Here is a 17,439-nt window from a genome sequence, read left to right as displayed (position 1 = left end):
AGAAGCAAATAATTCTTCCCTTGGGGAATCTTCCAAGAGTGCACCCCTCCCAGAGATGAACGGGAACATATGGGACTCTCAGAAGTTGTGCGTCGTCGTTTGGAAAAAATGAAATACACTTAAATTATAGCGCTGTCTTCAGCTTGCATTATAAAGCAGGACTATGAGGTTGCAGGGTCATTACAAGCAATAAATACAGATCTCCCTGCTCGGGGTGTGGATTAGGACCTGAAAGAAATCTACTTAGGCAGGTGGCTGCAGTGAGTGCCTAAAATTACCTACAGTAACTAAACGAAACCTGGAACGAGGCGTTTGAATGCAGCCCTTGCGGGACGCCAGTCACCAAGTCAGCATTGTTCAGAATGCGAAATAATTGAGTCATTCTTGCCCAATTCGCTTTCTTTGATGCTATCGCTCAGACACAGCAAAGACTCTGGAAAACAAAGAAAATATGCTCAGTTGGGGAGATAAAGTGGTCAGAAGAGTATGCATTTCAGAGTGGTTTCCCATTCTGTCAAAATGGACACCTTTGTAGCACGTTGCTTTCTTGAGAGAAAGAGCTTAGGAAAGGTAACTGGAATTTCCATTCTTGTTGTTACAGCTGAAGTTTTAAGGAGGTTCCCAGCTAAGTGTGCACCTTTTGTTATAGCCCCCCTGGTAGGCAGATAATAATAACATAGTAATAATCACCACCGCTCATTGACGGCTGAAATACATGCCACCCTCTAAGCTACGTTGAAAATATCTCTCATGTCTCTGGTGTGGAGGCAAGTAAGGAAAGGGAAGCACGGAGAAGCCAAGCAGCTGGATCAGTGTTAGGGCTGGACTTAACCTAGTTATCTCCCCAACTCTGTGGTGTTGACATTTTTTTTTCCTTTTCTTTCTTCTTTTTTTTTTTTTGGCCACACCATGCAGCTCGCGGGATCTTAGTTCCCTGACCAGGGATTGAACCCAGGCTGTGGCAGTGAAACTTCAGAGTCCTAACCACTGGACCACCAGGGAATTCCCTGTGGTGTTGACTTTTGACCGTGATGAATAAATGCCATAGGAGGAAAACATGGGCCACTACATGGCAGTGACCATTAAAGGACAGCCCATCCCAAACAACCAGAGTCTGCTGCTTTTCGACACACGTGTGTTGTCATCTCGCTGACAGGCCTGCCCCTCCTCCAAGCCAATTATGTCATATCGTTGAGGTTGATGCTCTGTTATCACCGATGATCAGTTAGGTGAACACCTGTCCCATCAAGAAAGGGGGGGAAAATGCTAACGGGAGGAACACGAAAAGCAGAGACAAAACCTCTTCTCAAGAAGGCAGATTCTCAAGAAATTACACTTGGTGAACTGCTTGAGGTCTGTCTCCAAAACATATGCCTAGCCCCCAAAAGCCTGGGTTTGTTTAGAGGCTGAAAATTGAACCGTGGGCTTTGACTTCACAAATCACTCACGGTAAGCACGCAGAAGGGAGACAATATCCTTTTGCCAAAAAGGGGTTGAAACAAAAGGTCTTTATTTTATGTCTGGCATAGTCCGTTTCATTTCATTAAGAAGCCCTAGATTTTGTTTTCAGTTCATGGTACGTGTTGATAGGTGCTCCTGGGGAGCCATTCTCCCGGAGGACCATACATACGTACTGTTCGTACCCTCTGTAAATATAAAGTCATTACAGTGGCTCCCTTGAGGGAGAGATGGGATCATGGATTCAGAGAGCCGGTAATCGGATGCCTAGGCAGAAAGGTAGAAGGCAACAGGGCGGATCGCCAGAAAGTAGCGGGAAACAAGATAGGGACCTGTTTACTGGAACTAGGATATAGTCAGGGACCTGAGCTTCAGAAACAAGAGGAACCCAATTTCTAGTACAAAGGTACCTGTGCAGAATTGGACAAGCCACAGGTTGATTTGGTGCTAAGCCACCCAACTCCCTGCATATGGTTTGTTAAATTCTTGCCGACTAGCAAGAGGCCTGGCTAATATGCCCTCTCCCTGGAATGCCCTTCCAACCTTCGTTACCTGGTGAACTCATGCATTCTTTAAGACTCGGCTCAATTGTCTGAGGGTACACCGTGTCCTGTGACACTTAGTTCTCTGGATTTCAGTTTGGCAGCCTTCTCCCTCTTGATTCATAAGCTGATTTAATGGCATTCCTCCCTTGGGCCCCATGGCATTGTGTACATTTTATACTTCGTTGTGATTGTTACTGTAGGAAAGCATCCTATCATATTGGTTTGAAATATGAACTTTGAAGTCTGGAAGGCCTTAGTTTGAATCATGGCTCCACCACTTTCTACCTGTGTGGCTTGGGGAAGTTGACTTTACATCTCTATTTCTCAGTTTTCTTATCTGTAAGATAGGATAGGTTCATAACTTGCTACCTCTGGCATCTGCTTGTACTGAAGTTACATGAGATGATGCGTGTATAGCCCTTTGTATTGTCCCTAGCTCGTGGGAAGCCCTCTAGTATCCAGTAATTTGGATTCTTTGGTTTCCAGCAAAAGAAACCAATTGTGGCTAACAGAATTGAAGGAAAACTGGACTAACAAAGCCTCAGAAAAGATAGGAATCCAGGCTCTGCAGGGATCTAGGGAGCAGAAACCAATGGACAGTTTCATCTGAGTACCACTGGCAGAACAATAGGCTCCAACAATCTTTGATCGATAGGTCATTGTACTCATATTTCTATTCCAGGGTGAAAGAATCTGACTGGTCTAGCTTGGGTCACATGCTCATACCTTGCAGAAGGAGTTCCAGCTGAGCAAAAGGAATGTGCTCAGCTGTTTTATATCCAGCTGGTGATCCTTAAGGCTTTTGCATATGTGACTCCCACTAAAGACCACTGCAGATTTATTTATTTAATAACACAAGCACAGGATTAAAAAAAAAAAAAGTTTTGAAGACAGTGGCAAAATGTGAATGAAGATCAGAATCTTAAACATTAAGGAATTATGAACTTTGCTAGTGTGAAAATTCATTGAGGTTATGTTTTTTTTTTACACCTTTATTAGAGTATAATTGCTTTACAATGGTGTGTTAGTTTCTGCTTTATAAAAAAGTGAATCAGTTATACATATACATATATCCCTATATCTCCTCCCTCTTGCGTCTCCCTCCCTCCCACCCTCCCTATCCCACCCCTCCAGGTGGTCACAAAGCTCCAAGCTGATCTCCCTGTGCTACGTGGCTGCTTCCCACTAGCTATCTACCTTACATTTGGTAGTGTATATATGTCCATGCCTCTCCCTCACTTTGTCACTGCTTACCCTTCCCCCTCCCCATAGGTTATGCTTTTAATACGATCCCTCTCTGTTAGAGATATGTATTGAAATAAGTAAAAGTGAAAGAATCACCGAATCTTGGCATAGATAACAGACCCTGAGTTCTCCTAATCTGACCTGGGACTCTTATAGGGCAGGAAGACCCTTCCAAGACTATTTTAACTTTCTAAAAGGTGTTTCATAGGTTGATCCAAAATCTATCACCTTGTATTTTTTTGGTCCACTGATCTGGTTCTGACTTTTTTTAAATTTTTATTATTTTTTTATTTTATTTATTTATTTTTGGCTGTGTTAGGGCTTCGTTGCTGTTTGCAGGCTTTCTCTCGTTGCAGCGAGTGGGGCCTACTCTTCGTTGCAGTACGCAGGCTTCTCATTGCAGTAGCTTCTCTTGTTGTGGAGCACGGGCTCTAGGCGCGCGGGCTCAGTAGCTGTGGCTCGTGGGCTCTAGAGCTCAGGCTCACTGCACGGGCTTAGTTGCTCCGTGACATGTGGAATCTTCCCAGACCAGGACTTGAACCCGTGTCCCCTGCATTGGCAGGCGGATTCTTAACCACTGTGCCACCAGCCAGGGAAGCCCTGGTTCTGACTTTTGAAACAATAGAGAACAAACGTACTTCTATTTTACTTGTTTCTGCACACAATTATTTAGGGCTTAGCTTTCCTTATAAATGCTAGTTGAGTGAACAAGAGAGGCAGTCAGGAGGAGGTTCCACTGAAAAGCGTTGTCTACAGGAGTCAAAGGGACCCAGATCAAGACCTCCTCCTGCCTGTGCATGTAGGCGGATCTCTGAATTCAGTTTCTGCATCTGTACAATGGGAATAATGATAGGTATCTCCTTCCCAGGGCTGTTGTGAGAATTAAATGAAACAACGTGTGGAAAGCACTCAGCATGCGACCTGGCACATAAGTAAGAGCTCAAGAAACATTAGCTGTGATCCTGCTGCTGCACTTTTCAGGCTGCCCACCGAAAACCTGCCCATCTTATCTCAGTTGACAGAGATAAAAATACTTGTAAAAACAAAGGAAGCAGGGCAAAACCATCACCACCTAGTTGAAACAGAAGGTCCTTCAGGAAACTTAGCTGCACAGGTCATCTCAGTCCTATGGCAGCAGCAGGCCTTGAATCCGCCGTCGCAGGGACTCGCTAATCTTGGTGCCTTTCTCTGCCTCCACTGTTTCCCTCTTGACCTGTCTCTCTCATCTCTCAGCCTCTCTAAGAGACCGTACCTGATGGGTTTGTCCGTTCCTTACCCCGTATAAGGAGCCTCTGATGGGCTGATCTCTCTTCTCCCCAGCCCACCTCATAGGATGCTCACCAGCTTACGGACTGGTTGCCTTTGAGTCAGGTGACTGTCCTTGGTCTGTCTGGCCATGGCCAGGAGGCCAAAACTGATGGGAGAATACTCAGATTATAACTAACTCTTGGCGAAAGCCAAATTATGAATGTTTATCACATTGCCACAGAGATGCTATTTACCTATTGTATTTTCTCCACCTGGATTTCTTTTTATCCTATAGAATCCTGTTGTTTTTCCTAGCCTTCAGATATAGTTCAAATCCCACTGTGTCCTATCAGCTTTTTTTTTTTTTAAAACATGATGCAAGGTTTGCCAAGCCACACTAGTTAGGATTTCTTGAATTCCTACCTCGTGCCAGGCACTGTCGTGGGCACTTCATAACGGTCCTCCTAGGGCCATCGTCATCCCCCCTTTATAGACAAAGTATCTTAGACTCAAAGCTTAAGCCACATCCCCCAGGCCACATAGCATTAAATTCTAGAAAATGGATTTTTATTAACAACTGTTAGTTTTTATTGTTTTACATCCTTTTCTATTATCTCATTTACTCCTTCCAAAACCCTGTGAGGTAAGTGCAGTCATAACACCCATTTTAGAAAAGACACAGAGAAGCTAACGATCTTGCCCAAGGCTACACAGCTAATAAATGATGGAGCTGGGACTACATATTCTATATGTTTCATATTCCGAAGCCTGCTTTTCCCTCCAACTCTTCCTCTCCCCCTCCTGCCTTAATCCTTAACTTTCCCTTCTCACACACCTAACACTCATGAATCTTCATTAAGCTCACTCATAGGTGAGATAAACCCTTGTAAGTGAAAATATAAAGGATTTATTCTCTTTCTGGAACTTCCCTTGATGATTCAGCATTAAGGGTGGAATTTTTCAAATGATTTTACCGTCTCAGTGGTAAAATCTTTCACGGCCTTTTTAAGCTGCTGGATTTATTTCTCAAACGTTTCCTTATTGTGGAAAGGGAGGAAAAAATAAAAAAAGCAAATGCCCAATGCCTGTCAGGATTTTGCAGAGCTAAGGACAAGACTCCCCCGTGCCCCGTGCCACTTCAGTCCGGGTTTATCTTGCCTCTCACCAAGTTGAGAGCAAGTTCTCTTCCAGGACCCTAGCTGTGAGCTCTCTTTGGGTATTAAGTCTCTTCATGCATTATTCATCAGTGGGGCTCCAACAGTAGAGAAAACCTTCTAGGCCTCAGCTGGCACACTCACCCATGCCAGAGCGCCAGCCTTCACCAGCCAGCTTCCACAGGACGGGATGAGGAAAACGCAAGACTCTCCTCCCCTCCGCACCTCCTGGTAGTCAGCTCTCTCCTAAAAGAGGGACCTGGCCTCATAGACTGAGCGAGCAAAGGCCCAGAAAAGGCAGTGGAGGGAGCGAGGCCCAGAATGCCCTGATTTGCATGAGAAAGACCAATATTAAGTAGTATGAGAGCTCAGCTTCCAGCCCGAGGGAAAGCCTGGACCCTGGAAGGATGAGAGGAAAGGAGGGAGGGTGCGATTGAAACTCTCCTGGTGGATGGGGGCGAGGTAAACGTGGGGCTCTCACACCCACCCTGGGTCTGAAAACGACAGAGCCACAGGCCTCCAGGTTCAATTATTTAGTAGTGCTTACTGAGCAGACTTCTGTTTTCAGCCCTCAGAGCTCAACTGGGCTTTGTTTCGAAGCTGTCTCAGGTATTCTGAGCTCCCAGAAAGTGTGTCGGAGAATGGGCAACCAAGAGTAAAGTTGGCTTTGCAGTTGGTGACCATTTTGGATTTTTCTTTAATTCACCTTCCAACACACAAAAGCCTTCTGCAGAAGATGTTATCTGCATATCCACATAGATTCATACATACACACAGCTGTACATATGTGTTGCAGATAGCTTTTAAGAGGGAAATAAAGCACAACCATCCCGTAGTTTCTGAAAATTCTCTGCAAGAAACTACATGAGGAAATGAAATCATTGCAGAGAAAAGGGAAGGAATCTGAAGGAACAAACTTCTGTACTGTTTTTCAGGTTTTACATTGAGAGCATATCGTTCCTGAAGGATAAAACCACCGTGGAGCTGTTTTTCCTGAATGCAAAGGCCTGTGTGCACAAGGTAAGGGCCCCATTTGTTATGGTCAGTGGCAGACTCCAGAGGGACTGGAGAAGGAGGGAGCAATGGCAGGGCCTTTGTTTTCATGTTCAAATGGAGAAAAAAAGGACATAATCTTTTTCCTTGACATATCCTTCCCCACCAAACAAATAAACCAAAAAAAAAGAAAGAAAGAAAGAAAGAAAGGCAGTTCTTCTCAAATTCTGAGTTGGGAAGACAGCCGTGTACAGAGGCATTGTGCACACACAGAATTACCACGGCCTTAAATGCAGTTCATACTCCACACGGAATGACCCAGCAGGACACAAAGATGGATCAAGCAGACTGTGATCGAAGCCTCACAAAAGTCAGGCCAGAAATCTTTTTTAACAGAATACGGCCTACATGGATCGTAATTCAAAACCAGTCTTCTTTAGGGGCTTCTGCTCAAAGCCATGTGTTTTAAGGCAGAGTCTCAGTTACCTGTGGTCAAGGGACCTATGTTTTGGTTTGTTGTTTCCATCCAGTCCATGGAGGATACACAGCTTTTGTAAAATTCAATACACACGAATTGCTAGAAAAATTATCCCATGCCTGGATGTTGCAGCCATTTCCGTCAGATTGCTGTAGAAGTTTTAGACACTCTCCATTTTTATCTTAGCTCCTTGCAGATAAGCGTTGCTTTAAAGCCCTCTAGTCTGGCCTCCTCAAACCATACCCTGCGCAACGGCAGGGAGTCTGTGGGCCAAGATAGGCTCAGGGGGAGCCCAGCTCCTCCCTTCAAGGTTATGTTCTCAGTGTTCAGGATCTCAGATCCCATGCCTGCTTCCAGGGCCAGTGGGAACCCCTTCTGCCCATACATATCACCCTAAATCTGAGGGGTGGCCAGAGACAGCTGGCCTGGAAGGACAAGGGGTCAGACTGTGGGTTAGGACACCTGTACTGGTACTCCTCCCTCAGCCCCCAAAGTGTTAAGGGTGGCCCACTGCACACATGCAGCTTTAATTAGAGTAAGACTCAGCAAAGAGCAGAGTTTTTGTTGTTGTTGTTTTTATAGCTTTATTGAGATGTAATTGACTACATAATTTTCTGCGCCTTATTAGAAGTAATACCCTTGAAATGATCATTACAATCAAGATAGTGAATATAGCCAGCAACTACAGATCTGCTTTTTCTCACAGTAGATTACATTTTCTAGAGTTTAATGTAAGTGGAATCATACAGTAGATAATCTTTTTGTCTTTTTTCACTGAGCATAATTGTTTCGAGATTCATCCATGTTGCTGCATGTATCAATAGCACTTTGCTTTTTATTGCTAAGTAATATTCCACTGTATGGCTATACCTTACATTGTTTTGTTTTTGCTTTTGTTTTTGTTTTTTTGGCTGCACTGCATGGCATGCAGGATCGCGGGATCTCAGTTCCGCGACCAGGGATTGAACCCGTGTCCCCTGCAGTGGCAGCGCCGAGTCTTACCCACCGAACCACAGGGAAGTCCCTATACCTTACATTGTTTATGCATTCGCCTGTGCGTTTTTTTTTTTTTTCCTTTTTCTCCCAGTTTTACTGGGATATAATTGACATATAATATTGTGTAAGTTTAAGGTGTACAGTATGATGATTTGATATGTGCACATATTTCAAAATGATCCATTCAGCTGTTGATGAACATTTAGATTATGCAAGTTTGGGGACTGTTACAAATAAAACTGCTATAAACATCCATGTACAAGTCATTGTATACACATATACTTTCTTTTCTTCTTGGGCAAATACCTGGGAGTAGAATGGCTAGGTCATATGGTAGATAGATTTAACTTTTTAAGGTTCTGCCAAACTGTTTTCCAAAGTGGTTGTGCTATTTTAAATTCCCACCAGCAGTTTATGAGATTTCTAGTTCCTTCATATCCTTGTCAACACATGGCATCAACATCTTTTCCATTTTAGCCATTCTAATAGGAGCGTAGCAGCATCTCATTGCAGTTTTCATTTCCATTTCCCTGATGACATATGATGTTTGAGTGTCTCTTATGTGCTTATTTTACCATCATTATATCTTCTTTATGTTTGAATCTTTTGCCCAATTTCTTTGGGTTGCTGTTTTCTTCTCATGAGTTTTCAGAGTATATATATTCTGGATATAAGTACTTTATTGGTTATATGGATTACAAATATTTTCTCCCAGTCTGTGGCTTGCTGTTCATTCTCTTCATGTCTTTCAAAGACTAAAAGGCTTTTATTTTGTTGAAGTCAATTTTATCAATTTGTTCCTTTATGGATTGTGATATTGTATCCCAGTAAACTTTGCCTAACCCAGAGTCACAAAGATTTTCTCCTGTGTTTTCTTCTAGAAGTTTTAGAATTTTAGGTATTGCATTAGGTCTGTTATCCATTTTGAATTAATTTTTATGTATGACACAAAGTTCAGATTGAAGTTCTTTCTTTCTTTCTTTCTTTTTTTGCATATGGATATTCAGTGGCTCCAGTGCTATTTGTTGAAAAGGCTGTCATTTCTCTATTATGTTGCCTTTGCCCCTTTAAGAAAAATTAGTTGTCTATATATGTGTGGGTTTACTTCTGGACTCTATTCTGTTCCATTGACCTATTTGTCAGCCTTTATGGCAATAATATACTGTTTTGATTACTGCAGCTTTGAATTGTGTATTGAAATCAGAACAAACCTTAACTTTGTTCTTTTTAAAAGTTGTCTTATTTATTCTAAGTTTTTTGCATTTCCATATAAATTTTAGAATCAGCTTGTCAATTTCTACCCAAAAGAAACAACCCTACTGATACTTTTATTAGGATTGCATGAATTCATAGACCAAGGTGGGAAGAATTGACAGTTTAACAACATTGAGTCATCAGACCCATAAACAAGATATATATATATATATATATATATATATCCATTTATTTAGATGATATTTAATTTCTCTCAGTAGTTTTCAGTATACAGGTCTTTTGTTAGATATGTCCCTATGTCTTACATATTATTTGATACAATTGTAAATGGTATCTTTTTATTTCAATTTCTGAATGTTCATTATCAGTATATAGAAATCGAATTGATTTTTGTGTATTGATATTGAATCCTGCTAACCTCATTTATAACTTTTGGTAACTTTTTTGTAGATTTCATCAGGTTTACTTTATAGATCATCTGCTAATAAAGATAGCTTTACTTCTTCCTTTTCAATCTGTGTGCCTTTTTATTAGTTGTCCAATTTATAGCCATAGTTCATATTTTCTTATTATCCTTTTAGTATGTGCAGTCTATAGTGGTATTGCCTCTCTCGATCCTGATATTAATAAATAGTGTCTTCTCTCTTTTTTATTTCTTATCATTCTGGCCAGACGTTTATCTGTATTGAGCCTCTCAAAGAATCAGCTTTTGGTTTCAATGATTTGAAATTTTTTTCTACTTCATTGATTTCTGCTATGATCTTTATTAGTTTATATTTTATCATTATTATTGCCTTTCTTCTTCCTTTGGGTTTAATTTGCTCTTCATATACCAGTCTGTTAAGATGAAAGCTGAGATCACTGATTAAAGATGTTTCTTTTCTAATATATGCATTTATTACGGTAACATTTTCTAAGTACTGATTTTGTATTCCACAAATACTGATATGTTGTGTTTTCATTTTCATTCATTTGTAAATATTTTTAAATTTCCTTCTTGATATATCTTCATTGGCTCATTGTTATTTAGAAGAGTATAGTTTGGTTTCCAGAAATTTGGGGACTTTTAGGGATCTTTTATTTACCTCTAATTAAATCTCATGGTGGTCAGAAAACACACTTTGTGTAAATTAAATTCTTTTAAATTTAATGTGACTTATTTATGGTCCAGAATATGCTTCGTCTTGGTAAGTGGTCCATGTGCACTTGGGAAGAATGTGTATTCCGCTGTCGTTGGATGGATGTTCTATAGATGTTAACCAAGTCAATTTGATAGTACTGTTTAAGTCTACTACTCTTGCTGATTGTGTGTCTACTTCCTGTATCAGTTATTGACAGAGAGGTACTGAAATCTCTAGCTATGATTGTAGATTTTTCTATTTCTCTTTGTAAGTCCTATCAGTTTTCGTTTCATGTATTTTGAAGTTTTGTTATTACAGTATAAACATTTAGGAATGCTATATCCTCTTGACTGTGTTTATAGAATGATCCTCTTTATCCTGGTAATATTCTTTATTCTGCAGTCTGCTTTGATATTAATATAACCACTTCACATTTCTTTTGATCAGTGTTAACATGGTAAGTCTTTTTCCATCCTTTTAATTGTAAACTGTTTGTGTCTGTGTGTTTAAAGTGAATTTCTTACAGACAACATATAATTGCATCTTGATATTTTTACCCATTTTATTTATCCATTTATCCATCTCGGTCTTTTAACTGGTTGTTTACATTATTTACATTTAATGTGATTATTGACATGGTTAAGTTTGTCTGTCTTGCTCTTTGTTTTCTATTTGTCCCATCTGTTCTTTGTTCCTTTTTTCTGCCTTCTTTTGGATTTATTGAGTATCTTATGATTTCATTTTATCTCCTTTGTTGGATTACTAGCTGTAACTCTTCATTTTATTTTTTCTATAATTGCTTTAGGGTTTATAGTATACATCTTTAACTTATCAAGTCTACCTTCAAGTGATCTTGTACGATTTCACATGTAGTACAAGAATCTTATAATAGTATATTTCTATTTCTTCATTCTCAGCCTTTATGCTGTCAGTGTCATACGTTTTATTTTTAGGTGTGTTATAGATGCACATGACACTGTTATTGTTTTTGTGTAAACATTTGGTCATCTCTGTCTGCTTTTAAAATTTTCTCTTTATCACTGCTTTGAACAATTTGATATAGCTTTCTCCTTCATGGTTCTTGTGATTGGTGTTTATTGAGCATCTTGGACTTGTGGATTTATAGTTTTTATCAAATTTGGGAATATTTCAGCCATAATTTCTTCAACTATTTTTTTCTGTCCCCATCCATGCCTCCTTTGCAAGCTCCAATTGCACATATACTAGGCCACCTAAAGTTATCCCACAGCTAAATGATGCTCTTTTCTTTTTCTTTCTTTCTTTCTTTCCTTTCTTTTTGTGTTTTATTTTGATAATTTCTACTGCAGTATCTTCAATTTTATTCATCTTTTCTCTTAGAATTTATTCTGCCATTTATCCCACCCTGTATATTGAAGTTTTTATCTTTAGAAGTTTGAGATTTGGATCTTTTTAAAATCTTGCCTGTGGCTACTTAACTTTTTAAACATATGGGCTACAGTTATAATAATTGTTTTAATGTCTTCATCTGCTTACTCTCTTTTATTTTTTTGGCCGCACTGTGCGGCTTGCGGGATCTTAGTTCCCTGACCAGGAATTGAACCTGGGCCCTGGCAGTGAGAGTGCAGAGTCCTAACCACTGGACAGCCAGGGAAGTCCCTTCATCTGCTTATTCTAATATTTGTGTCAGTTTGGGTGGTTCTGATTGATTGATTTTTCTCCTCATTATGGGTCATGTTTTCCTACCTATTTGCATGCCTGATAATTTTTGATTGGATGCTGGACATTTTTAATGGTTTCTTTTGGGGTGCCACGTATTTTCATATTCCTTAAATATTCTTGACATTTGTTTGGGGATTCCGTTTAGTTACTTGGATGCAGTTCGATTTTTCAAGGTCTCACTTTTAAGATTTGTTAGGCTGGACCAGAGCAGTACTCATTCTAGAGTGCCCATGACTGAGGCAAGACCTTCCTCAGCACCCTACTCAATGCCCCATGAATTATGAGTTTTTTCAGTCCGACTGGTGGGAACAGGCACCATTTTCAGCCCTGTGTGAGGACCAGGCAGCCTTCCCTTTCATCCTTTTGGCTAGTGATTTCCCCAGCCTTGGGTAGTCTCCTTCCATGCATGCAGTGATCAGTACTCAGCTAAATACTCAAAGAAGACCTACTGTATAGCTTCAAGAGTCTCTCTTGGTGCAGCTCTCTTTTCTCTAGCACTCTCTTCTACAAATTCCATCCATTTCTGTTTCCCCATTCTGTCAGCTCCAGCTGCACAACTCCAAAAGTCTACCTTGCTCCATCTGGGTTTCCCCTTCACAGCCTGGAAACCTTCTCATGGCAGCAAGTAGGGACAGTCAGGGTTTACCGCATTCAAGGTTCACTGTCCGTTGCTGCCTGATGTTCCGTGTTTTGAAAACTGTTGTTTCATATTTATTGTCTAGTTTTTTACTTTTTTTCAGGAAACAGGGTAAATCCAGCCCCTGTTACTCCATCTTAGCCAGAAGCAAAAGTACTCAAAGCAGAGTTTTTGGCTACTTCTATGAGGAAAGGGTAATGTCTCCAGCACCAGAGACTTTGTGAGAGCCTCTTTTTGTGAGATGTGGGTTTCCTTAAGAACACCATGGTTTGACTGATAAGTAGACACCTGTATAGCCAATGCAGCATTTACTGAGTCAGGAAAATATTTCATAAACAACAGTTGGTGATCATGTCTTATGTGGAGAAATACAGTTACCCCTTGTGATATTTCTCACTGCCTAGCTGGCCAAGGTCCAAAGAAATAACCTCCTTGATGACTTGTTTGCTCTGTTGCTAATAGAAAGAAAAATAGGATGCATATTTTGGCTCGTAGTATTTCTCTTGTAGTTTTGTATGCTATTTCTGTTGGTCTTGAAGAAGCAGAGTTCTTTTAAATTCTCCTACGTCATATGTCAGGTCCTAGGAGCTCCTTTCTAAATGAGAGTATTCCATGACTTGTCAAAGGATTCAGAACTTTTACAAAGCATAATGTTGTAAGGCACTATGACTTACGTTATTGGGATAATTTTTAAAAATTCATCTGTAGGAATTTACAGTTTGGTATTTTCTAGGTAATATGTAGATGGCTAGTAACGTAATCCCTCCATTAGAAAAATACTCAGTCGTCTTTCTCACTGGACAAAGCTAAGTGTAAGCTGAAAATTCCTAGTTGCTTTATCTAAAAAGAAAAGGTCTACTCTTTTTTTTTTTTTTTTTTTTGCGGTACGCGGGCCTCTCACTGTTGTGGCCTCTCCCGTTGCGGAGCACAGGCTGCGGACGCGCAGGCTCAGCGGCCGTGGCTCACGGGCCCAGCCGCTCTGCGGCATGTGGGATCTTCCCGGACCGGGGCACGAACCCGCGTCCCCTGCATCGGCAGGTGGACTCTCAACCACTGCGCCCCCAGGGAAGCCCACAAAAGTGTGCCAGCACTGTGCTAAGTGGTATACGGTTAACTGCATTTGATCTTCACTGTAGCCCATGAAGAATGAAACTTGTGACCCCTTTTACAAATAAAAGAACTGAGGCACAGAGAGGTTAAGTAGTTTTCTTAACGTCACAGAGCTATTACGTGGGAAAAGTGTCCTTGGCAAATTATACCAGCAGGACACCCTGGGTCTTAAAAACACCCCCTATTTACCTCAGCTTCCTTTTAGTCACTGCTCTGGGGAAATAAAAGTGTCCTCAATAACTTAGAACTCAAGGGCTATTGTTACAGAGTTGGCAGGTCATAGCACTAACAAATATTAAATATGAATAATTTACCAGGCACTATATGTATTCATGCATTTAGTTTTCATTCCAACCCTATTAGATAAGTTAGGTAACTTACCTATTTGGTAAGTTCTATTATTATTATCTCCCATTTTATAGATGGGAATATTGAGGTACAGAGGTTAAGTAACATACACAAACCTCACATAGTTAATAAGTGGAGGAGCCAAGGTTCATCCCAGGCAGTATAATGCCAGAGTCCACGAGTTTAACCATGACACATCCTAGCTCTTGATGGATAAGGGCTGTCTGCCCACTGCACATGGCATATTTGTGGCATCCTGAATTTAAGCTTCAGAAGTGCACTAGTGCCCTTGTTGGTACAAAACCTACCAGAATGTTAGAAACTGCCTATACGGTTCAAGAGTTCCCCAGAAGAGAGCTGTTGTCTGAGTTGTCTTTCAAGTGAAGGCTCCCGAACCTGTTTGGTGAGAATGCAGAGGGCACACTTTGCCTGCACACAGCCATAACCTGTGCCAGGTGGTGATGATGGGGAAATGCCCAAACTGATACTGGGGAGCCCTGGGAGCCCTCAACATGTGGGCTGTGGTCCATCTTAGACAACCTGCAGCCTGCTTGGAAAAGCCTAAATGCATGAGAAACCCACTGCAGGTTTGCCTGCAGTGATGGTTTTTGGAGGCCTCCTCAACCATACGTGTGATTTTAGTAATCAAACAACATTTATCACTACCACCCCATTTTTAAAATCAGCGATTTGAAGACATGCTTGGAAAATTAAAATAGTATTGGCTACCTTGTCTCTTTAGGTGTGTATAGAATTATTATAATAGTGAGATGACAGAAAATGTGGAAAAGCAAGTGGGGTTCAAGAGGTGCTCTGTGGTAGAGACCGTGCATGGGGGTGGGTGGGGAAGAAGAGGACGGTAGCTCGACTTACTGAGAGCTCAGCAAACAGCCGATACTGATTTTTTCATGTATTGACTCATCTAAGCCTCGCAACAGCCGATAATGTTATTTATTGTTACTTTAACAAATGAGCAAATGGAGGCATAAATAAGGTAAATAATTTGGCCATGGGTAAATAGCTCATTAGTAGTGAAGTAATCACTAGGCAGTCTGGCTACAGAAACCATAGTATTTGTCTTTATTCATTCAATAAAAAATTTTTGCATTCCAATTAAGGGCTAGGATTTCTGATGAGTGCTGCGTTATCAGTGTAATATTTAGCACTGCTGCCTTCCTGTGGCCCATCCTAAGCCTTACGGATTCTCTCATTTGTGTATGGGTGTGTGTTGTGTTTATTTTAAAGGCAATGTACATGATGGTACTTTCTAACATAATATTTCTGAAAGATACCAGGGACCTTGGAGGGACTGAACATACCCAGAATTCCATGATGTTATGTGTTACTCCTTCCAAAAATCACATAGAAAGCCATTTGAAACATTTTCCTAGTTCTGCAATGCACAAACAGAGTTAGGATTTTGTACTCACACACACACACACACACACACACACACACTAATATCGTACTTTAAATCTGCAGCTCAAGAATCTGCCTCATGATCATAAGCTGTTTTCATATGAAAAAGTTTAAAAACTTTTGAATATTAGACCCACATCCTTGGAAATTCAAGAAGTGAATTTGACAAAGGCTTGACAAAAGGCTTCAAGAAGTCCTTCGGTGTACAGGTGTGTGATTTTGTTTAACCCAATATTTTCCAAACTTACTTGCAGATGTAATTCTTCTTTCAAGCAGTGCTTACCAGTGAACTGCTGACCACGCTTTTGAAAGTGATGTTCTAGATATATCCTGTACCGTTAAATAATAAAGCAAGAAGACTGTAAGCTTCCTCGGTTTTACCTTAGGTTAGATCTGGCCACAAGATAAAACCTAGGTCTATTCTGATTCTGTTTTTTGGCCGTGCCTCACGGCTTGTGGAATCTTAGTTCCCTGACTAGAGATGGAACACGGGCCCTCAGCAGGGAGAGAACAGAGTCCTAACCACAGGACCACCAGGGAATTCCTTATTCTGATTCTTTAAATAAAACATCTTAGGACTCAGTCAAGAGATGTTAACCTGAGTACAAGGCAGTTAGGATCTCCTCTGCTCCAGGCTTTAACAGGAGAGGTACCATATCAAGATGCAGGAGAAAATGGCTCAGTGATGCCTTCAGAGATTTACTGTGCCCCCTGCTTTCATAAGCACTCATCTCTTTGTACTTTGAATAAATGTGGAAATATTAGTGAGCCAAACATTAATAATCCTATTAAAAAACAAAGTCATTGCAAGACTATCCAATCATATTTATTTTTATCCTCCCTCATTTCTGGACTGAGGCCTTATTAGGTGTGCCCTTTCATCAGGAGACTTGGGGAGAGTCTCAGCCTGTCACCCTCAAACACGATCTTGCCACACTTGCAGTGATAGAATATGTTGCATAATGTCCTCAGACTGTTAATGCCATTTGCATTTAAGTGTGTGAACCTGGAGGCACCAAAGCTCTCTTAAAAGCCCCTTCACAAGGCAATTTGGCCACGTCGGTGACAATGAAGAGTCTATCTTTTCACCCAGTGCTCCACCAACTTTAGGAATTAGCGTGTGGAAGATATTACTGAAATATGAAAAGATGAATATCAAAAGATCTTAGATTATTATTTCTAACAGCAGGAAACTGAAAACTGCCTAAATGTGATTGAATAAGGATTAGTTAAATAAGTGACCAATCATTCATGTGATAAGAATACTGGGCAGCCATTAAAAAAATAGAATAGCCCTTCTCGGCTGGTGTGGAAGCATGTCCAAACTGCATTGTTGTTTTTTTTCCTTTCATCCATTTTTTTTTCTCCGCACTGCACAGCATATGGGATCTTAGTTCCCCGGCCAGGGTTCGAACCCACACCCCCTGCATTGGAAGGGCTGTGTCTTAGCCACTGGACTGCCAGGGAAGTCCCGAAATTGCATTGTTAAGTTTAAAAAGAACCAAGCTACAGAACAGTAAATATAGTATAATTGTCTTTAACTTTATTTGCTTATATGTGTGTGTGTGTGTGTGTGTGTGTGTGTGTGTATACAATGTACTTATAGGAAAAATAGAAAAATATATTGCATAGTATAAATTTTTATTATCTCTGAGAGTGAGATTATGGAAAGACTTTTGCTTTCTAAGTAATGCTTTTCTAAAATTTTTTAAATAGGATACTTGGATTCATTTTATATCAGAAAAATAGAGACAAAAATAATCAGTGTATT

The 17,439-nt window shown here is 40.6% G+C and overlaps 1 protein-coding gene across 2 annotated transcripts in view; it reads left to right on the top strand.

Moving 5' to 3' along the window:
* Positions 1-17,439, top strand: part of FRMD4B (FERM domain containing 4B) — a 273,299-nt gene that overhangs the window by 168,445 nt on the left and 87,415 nt on the right. For both annotated transcript variants that reach the window (XM_022572579.3, XM_089919549.1), the window contains one exon: positions 6,586-6,670. In XM_022572579.3, coding sequence (XP_022428287.2) covers positions 6,586-6,670 — 85 coding nt within the window. The remainder of the gene's footprint in view (positions 1-6,585; positions 6,671-17,439) is intronic.

This window comes from Delphinapterus leucas, chromosome 10 (genome assembly GCF_059928025.1).
Source record: "Delphinapterus leucas isolate spDelLeu-1000000601 "Yukka" chromosome 10, BTC_Dleu_Yukka2, whole genome shotgun sequence".
Taxonomy (NCBI): Eukaryota; Metazoa; Chordata; class Mammalia; order Artiodactyla; family Monodontidae; genus Delphinapterus; species Delphinapterus leucas.
The sequence above is the reverse complement of the archived record's forward strand: the minus strand, read 5'-3'. Positions and strand labels throughout refer to the sequence as shown.